This window comes from Natator depressus, chromosome 1 (genome assembly GCF_965152275.1).
Source record: "Natator depressus isolate rNatDep1 chromosome 1, rNatDep2.hap1, whole genome shotgun sequence".
Lineage (NCBI taxonomy): Eukaryota > Metazoa > Chordata > Testudines > Cheloniidae > Natator > Natator depressus.
Window position 1 is genome coordinate 7,311,181 of NC_134234.1, and position 10,418 is coordinate 7,321,598.

The 10,418-nt window shown below is 49.3% G+C and overlaps 1 protein-coding gene across 1 annotated transcript; it reads right to left on the minus strand.

Annotated features, from left to right (window-relative positions):
* Positions 1-9,277: 9,277 nt before the first annotated feature.
* LOC141980765 (olfactory receptor 51G2-like) lies at positions 9,278-10,213 on the minus strand. The gene has a single exon (XM_074942353.1). It carries the CDS (start codon positions 10,211-10,213, stop codon positions 9,278-9,280), a length of 936 nt encoding a protein of 311 aa, XP_074798454.1.
* Positions 10,214-10,418: the final 205 nt, after the last annotated feature.

The following is a 10,418-nucleotide window of genomic DNA, read 5'->3' on the forward strand; positions in this document are numbered from 1 at the left end:
CTCGGCTCCGCTCTTTGGAGAAACACAGGCCAGCGGTTCTGTTCTCTCAGGGCTGTTTGGAAAGCCTTGCACAAGTCTTGCAGAGTGAATGAATGCAGGACCTTAATGTATGTGTTAGAAACAGCTTCTTGTCAGTTACCAGAAGACAGTATCATACAATGGTTCACTGAACAAAACAATTAATAGCACAAACCCATTGCAAGGATGTGGAGTACTTCTGAAATAGTCTCTAAAACAAAGGCCATTAACTTTGTCATGGAAAATGAACCACTCTTTGTTTTAGGAATCAGAATTCCCTGAGGCTTTTTTATTTTATGCGAGCAGGAGAGTCAGCATAGCCCCACACAGGGTGGGAAGCTGCTCTGTTTTCCATACACTTTAACAGACTTGTCGAAGGTTTTCGGTGGCATTCTCAAACAATACACTTCTGCATGGGTACTTTTCCACAGACCCTTCCAACAATGCCTTGTAAGGACAAAATCATACATATTGCAGCGATAAGTAATTTTTCCAGTTTAATCAAGTTTTGAGGGTAAATCATAGTCCAAGTGCGGTTAACAGTAGGCCATGGGTTATAACAGACTTATCGCGGTTAGGGAAATTTTAAGTGGAACTAGCTGGATAATCAGGGGCCTTCAGATACTCTTTTGCTGCCATATTGTTGTTGGCCACCCACTAAGATGACCCTTTCCCATCCTACTCAGCACATACAATTATCGTGCAATAGGGGCATCACAAATCCTTATCAGATAATTTCTTCCACAACTGTTACCAGTGCTCCTTCCTATCGCGATTCCAACAACTCTACTGTTAACTTTGGCTAGACATGCATGTTATGAAACTTTGGTATGTAATATTTGTATTGTGATGAAAAGTTTTGGCATTCCATTTGCATATCAGTACTTTAGTACACTCATGCCAACTCATTCTTTCCTCTCTGATCTGCTTTCAGAGATGATTTCTGAGGTTAGAGTGGGACTTAAAAACCTAGTTTATGTCATCTGGATTTCTTCAGAACCTGAAAAGATGACAGCATCTCAGCCCTCATTCAGTCCCTTGTCAGCAAACAAAAGTCTAGTCACTCCTCTGTCCCTGAGTTAATAGCTGACTGGGTCTCCTCAGGTTCTGTTCTGTCAGTCTGTAGCCTGTCTCTGGAGTGGGAACAAGCATTGGGATTGCTATAGAAAATATACATTCCTTGAGCTCTCACTCACTAGCACAAGGTAACCCCCGCACCTGTGATTCAGCCATGATGACAGCTTGCCGGACGTGGATTTCAAAGTCAAGTGCATGAGTATTCAGGGAAATGGAACCTCATTTCCCACAGGAATGTAGCCTATTGCTCTCTGACTGTCTGTGGACCTGTATTCATAAAATGCGGAGCACTCGGAACGGCAGTGTGGCACCGATGGAGCTGAGCTGCCATAATGAATGTGTGGGATAAACCCAGTTCTGGGGATGTTTGCTGTAGAGCTGTATTGGGTTAAGTATTGGGATGCTTGTGCTCCACCTATATTAGGAGAAACTCGTCTGGCTCATCTTAGTTTAGCAGCAGGCTGCTAAAAAAGAAGCAGGAAGAGAAGCAACAGCTCAAGAAATGCCATCGCTCAGTGAGCACTTCAAGGAGGTTGAGAGACAACACAGGAGCTACAAGCTGGGAAGAGCCTATTTCCAGGCTCCAGCCACGTTACACAGCTTGTTTTGCCAGCACTGGGAGTCTGTCCAGAGGTGGGGCAGCTGTTGCTCAGAAGCTCTTCAGGCTGACAGGCACAGACATTGCTGGGGAAGTCTAAAGGCTCTCAGCCTGCCTGGGTCCCCAACAGAGTGGCAGGGCTTGGACTCAGAGATGTGTACAGACTGTCATTTGAAAAAACCTCTTATTCTCCCATGTTACACTTTCTTCCTTCTCTTCAGATCAAACAGTATTTTGGGGCAAGAAGCCTGTCTGGTCACTCGTCTCACCACTGGTCACAGACACCCAGAGGGAAGAGCCACAGGTGCCGAACGCACTCAGACCTGCAGGGCCAGCCCAGTGGACCCGCAGTGTGTGGTAACCCAGAGCCCAGCCTGAGAGTGGGAAAATCGCGGGATTCCAGCCCAGGAGAGGGAAAACTACAAGGTCTGATGTCTGGCACTCAGAGGGCAGAGAGGGGGTAGAGATGCCAGTATCTCTGCAGCTCTGAGGGGTATCTACAGGGCAGAAATGTTGGAGCCCTCAGCCAGTCAGGAAAAAGAAATATGCCCTATCACACCTCTTACTATAGAACAATGCAGCTCTCAATTCCTGCGTTCACAATCGAGCCAGAGAATAAAACCTTTGAAAATGCCTTTGCTGAATAAATTTCCAGCAGCAAATATACCTGCGGCGATTTGTGAACTAGTCACTGATATTCCATGGGGTCTCATCTCGCTCAGCCACTGGCAGGATTGGGCCCATAAGAACATAAAACCAAGAACGGCCATACTGGGTCAGATCAAAGGTCCATCTAGCCCAGTGTCCCGTCTTCTGACAGTGGCCAAGGCCAGGTGCCCCAGACGGAATGACCAGAACAGGGAATCACCAAGTGATCCATCCTCTGTCACTCATTCCCAGCTTCTGGCAAACAGAGGCAGGGACACCATCCCTGCCCAACCTGGCTAATAGCCATTGATGCACCTGTTCTCCATGAACTTATCGAGTTCTTTTTTGAACCCCGTTATAGCCCAGAGCACACGGAACCTCTAGAAACATGACCCCTTGAAAAATCCGGACTTGGAGTATCAGGATTTTAACAGTCCGAGCTCACTTTGAATGTCAGATTTCTGTGTAGCTTGAACAACCCACCACCCAGCATGGGCAGATGTGGGGGAGGGGTTCCCAAGCTACCTAGCGCTGCCTGCCCTCCAGCCCAGTCACCGAGTGACCCCGACAGCCCCACTGAGTCCTCTGCCGCTGCACAGAACACCTGCCAATGGAAACACCTTCCAGCCTTTCCCCTTCACCTCACATTTTAAAGAGAGTAAAGCCTGCCAACGTACCCAATCCCTGCTAGAAGAGGAGCCGCTGACACTAGAGGTCTTCACCCTACACAACAAGGAGTCATCGGCAAGGCTGCACAGGCTGCAGGCAGTATCTGTTCACATCGGGAGGCAGCTCCCTTTATGAAGCCTGCCGGCACATTCCCTTGGGGGCCTCTTGGCCAACAGGGAGCCTCAGCTGCTTGACTTACTGTACACCAGCTTTAACTCCCGTCATGGCCAATGGCAAATGGCAGGAGGCCAAATCTGTCGCTAGGGGAGCACGGAAGGGCAAGGCCACACTGCACTTCAAAACTTATTGAATGCCAGCTTTCTGTTGCTTGGGCAGTCCTCTGGGGTGGAGTGGTTGGGTGCCCGGAGGTCCCCCCACCATGTTCTTGGGCGTCTGGGTGAGGTGGCTATGGAACTTGGGGAGCAGGGCGGTTGGTTACACAGGGGCTGCAGCGGTGGTCTGTGCTCCTGCTGCCTTTCCTGCACCTCAACCATATGCCAGAGCATATCAGTTTGATCCTCCAGTAGCCTCAGCATTGCATCCTGCCTCCTCTCATCACGCTGACGCCATCTCTCCTCTCGCTCGTCCCTCCTGTCCTCTCGCTCGTCCCTCCTGTCCTTGCATTGATTTGTGCTTTCCTGGACTCTGACATTGTCTCCCTCAAGGCATTGTGCTGGGCTCTTTCAGCGTGGGAGGCCTGCATGAGCTCAGAGAACATTTCATCACGAGTGCGGTTTTTTTTCAGCTTCTAATCTCTGGGATGGAGATGATATGCGGAGCAACGAAACATTTTCAGCTGCGGGAGAGAGAAAAGGGAGATTAGTCTTTAAAAAGAGACATTGTAGAGAACAATGGGTTGACTCTTTCATGGTGAACCAAGCTGTTAACATTACATAGCAGGTGTGCTTTCTTTACAAGGTTGCACTTTGCCTGTTATATTGAGGGCCTGCCGGTTTGGTGTGAGAGATCACACACACATGGCTGGCGGACAACAGAATTCGGCTTGCAGGCAGCCATGGAAAGCTACAGTCTTTTGGGTTCTTTAGCCTTCCTAACATTTCGGAATGGTTTCAAAGAGCAGTGCCCTCATTTCCCATACCAAGCACCCATAGGGCTGGCGCTTTAAAAGGAGGGGCTGCGGTTTTCTGGTTAAGGTGCAGCACAAACCCAACTAACCCCCCACCCCCCACACACACACACAATTCTCTGGGATGATCACTTCATCCCTGCCCGCATCGCGGGGACGATTTCTGTTCAGCCACAGGCAAACAGCCCAGCAGGAACGGCCACCTCTGAATGTCCCCTTAATAAAATTCCCCTATTTCAACCAGGTGACCATGAACGATATCACTCTCCTGAGGATAACACAGAGAGATAAAGAACGGGTGTTGCTGGAATGCCAACAAACACTGGGACCATTCGCTGCCATGCTTTGTTATACAATGATTCCAGACTACATACTGCTGGCCTGCCGTGGTAAAGTGTCCTACCATGGAGGACGGAATAAGGCTGCCCTCCCCAGAAACCTTTTTCAAAGGCTTTGGGAGTACATCCAGGAGAGCTTCATTGAGGTGTCCCTGGAGGATTTCCGCTCCATCCCCATGCACATTAACAGACTTTTCCTGTTGCTGTACTGGCCGTGAATGCATCTCAAGTCTTCAGGGCAAATTAATCATTAAACATGCTAGCTTTTAAACTATGTATTGTATTTACAAAGGTACACTCACCAGAGGTCCCTTCTCTGCCTTCTAGGTCCGGGAGCCCACCTTCGGTGGGTTGCGGGGGTACTAGATCCAGGGTGAGAAACAGTTCCTGGCTGTCGAGGAAAATGGTTTCTCCGCTTGCTTGCTGTGCTTCAACCTCCTCCTCATCATCATCTTCCTTGTCTCTGAAATCCGCATCCCTGTTGTGTGAGAGTCCATTGACGGAGTCCATGCACAGGGCTGGGGTAGCTGAAGGGGCACTCCCTAGAATGGCATGCAGCTCATCATAGAAACGATATGTCTGGGGCTCTGACCCGGAGCAGCCGTTTGCCTTTCTGGTTCTTTGGTAGGCTTGCCTGAGCTCCTTAAGTTTCACGCGGCACTGCTGCGGGTCCCTGTTCTAGCCTCTGTCCTTCATCCCCTTGGAGACTTTTTCATATATTTTGGCATTTCGTCTTTTAGAATGGAGTTCTGATAGCACGGATTCATCTCCCCATACAGCGATCAGATCCAGTACCTCCCGTTCAGTCCATGCTGGAGCTCTTTTGTGATTCTGGGACTGCATGGTCACCTGTGCTGATCAGCTCACCACACTGGCCAAACAGGAAATGAAATTCAAAAGTTCGCGGGGCTTTTCCTGTCTACTTGGCCAGTGCATCTGAGTTGAGAGTGCTGTCCAGATTGGTCACAATGGAGCACTCTGGGATAGCTCCCGGAGGCCAATACTGTCAAAGTGTGTCCACACTACCCCAAATTGGACCCAGCAAGGTCAATTTCAGTGCTAATCCACTCGTCGGGGAGGAGTACAGAAACCGGTTTTTAGAGCCCTTGAAGTTGGAAAAAACGGCTTCGTAGTGTGGACGGGTGCAGGGCTAAACTGATCTAACGCTGCTAAATCTGACCTAGACTCGTAGTGTAGACCAGGGATATGAATCATTGTCTTGAGTGGATCGTACCTTGGCTGCAACTTGAACAAGTTGCTCCTCTGAATGCTGACAGACACTCAACATGGATAGACACTGGCCAAGAAAAATTGGGACTGCCAGAATAAAACCGGGATATATCATCTGTGTACCCTCTAAACCAGGTCCTTTCCTTTCTTGGGGGGAGTCTTACAATTGTCCCACTTTTTGAGCTTGGAACAATACCCCATCTCTGCTAAACGCTTATCACGAAGCAGATCTGATTGGACACCTCAGTCTCTTCCGTTTGGGATCCTTGTGACCAGAGCTATAGACTCACCCCCACCCTCCTTAAAACGAGTAGGTTGATTAGCAAACAGCACAAAGCATTGGAGAAAATGGTTATAAAATAGCAGGCAGCTCTCACACGTCTACACTCATCTATCTTGCGTCTCACTACAAGCTGAGTTAGACAGACTTTGCTCTGGAGACAGAGGAACAGAACTGGCCCATTTACATTCTTTAGGGAAACCAAGGAGCTCTTGGGACACATCCTACTTTCCCTGTGTCTCTGAGAACATCTTCCCATCTGTTTACTCCATTCTAGTGAAAGCAACCCTTGGTGCCACCTGTGTGAGCCTGGGCCCAGTCACCATAGTGCTCAGCCATGTCCATGTTTCAGGGCCAAGGGATGAGCTGACGTTTGCCCTGAGACTCTTTTCTCTGAGAAAGATATCTAAGATGAGGCCCCAGTGGCACTTGCTCCATTGTTTGGCAGTTAAACCGATTCAGCCTCAATGGCTTGCAAACACTGTTCCCGTGACTGTGCTGGAACTCCCGGCATCCCTGTGACACTCCATCGCTCCCCTCAGAGATCCAATACCTACCCTTCACTGTCAGCCCCAAGCATCCCCACATCTGCCACAGACACTAAGGGGCTTGAGTCATGGGGCTTCCCAGAAGACAGCTGTCACAGGAGGCTGTGGTAAGAGGCCTTTTATACACAAATGTCTGAGGTGTTGCTCTGTGGAACCCTGACACCGCCCTGATCTTTGGGTCTCAGAGTATCTGAGCACCTTGAATGTATTTATCCTCCTGCCACTGCTGTGAGGCAGGGCAGAGCTATTATACACCTGAGCAGAGGCTCAGACAGCCAACGGCTTGCCCACAGTAAGGGAATCAAACCCAGTTCTCTTGCATTGCGTTGCAGAGCCGTGCCCACACCACAGGACCAGCCTTCCGGACTCCTGAATGGTGACAGGCCCGGCTGGATTGTCTGCTGCGCCAGCAGAGCTCCCCCCTGTGTGGCAGAGAGCGGGGATGGCACGGAGCCAGTTACAGAGGTTTGATTCGCTGGCCTGTTCTCCCCCTGCCTCAGTGGAGTTTAGAGCAGCCTGAGGGCTGGGCTGACATCGGCCCAGGTGACAGCTTCCTAGAGCACAGCACACTCTGGCCAAGTCCCTGTGAACAGGATCCACCCTATGTTGCCTCCTTCAGGCCTGAGGTGGCCCTGTAGGCACACTGACCTTCCCTCTAAGAATCACAGAATCATAGAATATCAGAGTTGGAAGGGACCTCTGGACGTCATCTAGTCCAACTCCCTGCCCAGAGCAGGACCAATCCCCATGTAAATCATTCCAGCCAGGGCTTTGTCAAGCCTGACCTTAAAAACTTCTAAGGAAGGGGATTCCACCACCTCCCTAGGTAACCCATTCCAGTGTTTCACCACCCTCCTAGTGAAAAAGTTTTTCCTAATATCCAACCTAAATCTCCCCCACTGCAACTTGAGACCATTACTCCTTGTCCTGTCATCTGCTATCACTGAGAATATTCTAGATCCATCCTCTTTGGATCCACCTTTCAGGTAGTTAAAAGCAGCTACCAAATCCCTCCTCATTCTTCTCTTCCATAGACTAAACAATCCCAGTTCCCTCAGCCTCTCCTCATAGGTCATGTGTTCCAGACCCCTAATCATTTTTGTTGCCCTTCGCTGGACTCTCTCCAATTTATCCACATCCTTCTTGTAGTGCGGGGCCCAGAACTGGACACAGTACTCCAGATGACGCTTCACCAATGTCGAATAGAGGGGAACGATCATGTCCCTTGATCTGCTGGCAATGCCTCTACTTATACATCCCAAAATGCCATTGGCCTTCTTGGCAACAAGGGCACACTGTTGACTCATATCCAGCTTCTTGTCCACTGTAACCCCTAGGTCCTTTTCTGCAGAACTGCTGCCAAGCCATTCGGTCCCTAGTCTGTAATGGTGCATGGGATTCTTGCGTCCTAAGTGCAGGACTCTGCACTTGTCCTTGTTGAACCTCATCAGCTTTCTTTTGGCCCAAGCCTCTAATTTGTCTAGGGCCCACTGTATCTTATCCCTACCCTCCAGTGTCCACCTCTCCTCCCAGTTTAGTGTCATCTGCAAACTTGCTGAGGGTGCAATCCACACCATCTTCCAGATCATTAATGAAGATATTGAACAAAACCAACCCCAGGACCGACCCTTGGGGCACTCCACTTGATACTGGCTGCCAACTAGACATGAAGCCATTGATCACTACCCATTGAGCCTGACAATCTAGCCAGCTTTCTATCCACCTTATCGTCCGTTCATCCAGCCCATACTTCTTTAACTTACTGGCAAGCATACTGTGGGAGACCGTGTCAAAAGCTTTGCTAAAGTCAAGGAATAACACGTCCACTACTTTCCCTTCATCCACAGAACCTGTTATCTCATCATAGAAGGCAATTAGATTAGTCAGGCATGACTTGCCCTTGGTGAATCCATGCTGACTGTTCCTGATCACTTTCCTCTCCTCTAAGTGCTTCAGAATTGATTCCTTGAGGACATGCTCCATGATTTTTCCAGGGACTGAGGTGAGGCTGACTGGCCTGTAGTTCCCCAGATCCTCCTTCTTCCCTTTTTTAAAGACTGGCACTACATTAGCCTTTTTCCAGTCTTCCGGGACTTCCCCTGATCGCCATGAGTTTTCAAAGATAAGGTCCGAGCAATGACTTACTCTCAACCTGGGATACTTAAAAGAGAAGCCCCCTTTGTGGGGTCACATTGATTTAATCTTCTCCAACACACAGGCTGTCCGACCCTCCAGCTCCATCTTCCTCCTTTACTCAGGAACCCCCACACCCCTGCATCCTACTTGCTGGGGTCAGCGTTTGTTCAGACTTGCCCCTTCTTCCCCTTTTTCCTGTGAAGCCTTGCTCCCTGCCCCATCTCTTCCCACTAAGTCCTGCCCCCTGCTCCTCCACTTTCCTTGACTCTCTGCCTCCCAGCCAGGCCAGAGCCGGGCTATGGTAAGAGCTGCTACCAGAACTCAGGCTGCTGTTTCGAGCCCTGAACTGTCCACCTTCCCTGGGTTTCACATCCTGGGAGGGTAAAATGTGGAGAGTCTCTGGCTCCTCAAGGTGTTGTGGCTCCCTGAGTAGCTCTTACCATGTCCTGGCTCTGGGCTGTAGCCTGGGGATGGGGAAGAGTCTCAGGTAAAGGGGAATAGTAGGGGTGGGGCCTTGGGGGAAGACATAGGGCAGAGAGCGGGGCCTTAGGGTAAAAAGAACCAGGATGGAACAGGTGGCCGTGGTTGTCACTTGTGTTTTTTTTCTACTGTGTGTCCAGTGCTGGAGATGGGGGATGAAATCACTCTTCACTTGACAAACGCCCTGATTATCCTCGCACGAAGATGTTTGCTTTTCACGCTGTACACGATTGGATTCATCAGGGGCGGGACCAGCAGGTAGACATAGCCCAGGAGAATCTGAAGCAAGTGAGAAGAGCCACTCCCGAATCTGTGTGTCACAGCCAGGCCGATGTTTGGTGTGTAGAAGAGCAGGACGGCACAGAGGTGGGAGAGGCAGGTGTTCAGGGCCCTGAGGCACTCCGTGTGGGATGCGATGCTCAGCACTGTTTTGAGGATCATCATGTAAGAGAGGAAGATGAGCAAAGAGTCCAATCCAAACGTGAAGAGAGTAGTAAACAAGCCATAGATGTAGTTGACTGTGATATCCGAACAAGCCAACTTCATGACATCCTGGTGCAGGCAGTAGGAATGGGAGAGGACGTTGGCTCGACAGTATCGGAACCGTTTCAGGAGAATGGGGAATGGTAATGCTACAGCCACCCCTCTTAGCACAAACACCAACCCCATCTTGGCTATTCTCGGTGGAGTTAAGATGGAAGCATATCTCAGTGGGTTACAGATTGCGATGAAACGGTCAAAGGCCATCAGTAACAGCATGGAGGATTCAATTTTTGCAAGTGAGTGGATGAAGAACAGCTGAGCAAAACAGGCATTGAGGCTGATCTCCCTAGAGTTAAACAAGAATATTCCCAGTATCGTCGGTATGGTGGCTATCAATAAGCCAAAATCTGTGACGGCCAACATGGAAAGGAAAATGTACATGGGCTCATGAAGGTTTGGATCTGTTTTTATAATGAACAGAATGACTGAATTTCCTACTATTGAGATAACATATATAAAGCAGAAAGAAATAGAGATCCAGAGATGGAGGTATTCCTGTCCAGCTATGCCAGTGAGAAAGAACATGACAGATTTGAATTTGGTGTCATTGACAGCTGACATAATGTCGTGGGTAGGTCCAAGGAGTATTGAGCTTTCCTTTCTGAAAGGAAAAAGAACAGGAGACTTGATAATATTTAATGAGACTTCATTCTGCTCTCAATGTAAGTCTAGAGATTCTTAGGAGCTCAAGGAAGATCAGCAAAAACATAGTCTTGGATTTACATCACCGATAGGAAGATAGGCACTGCAAAACTGGGTCAGACCT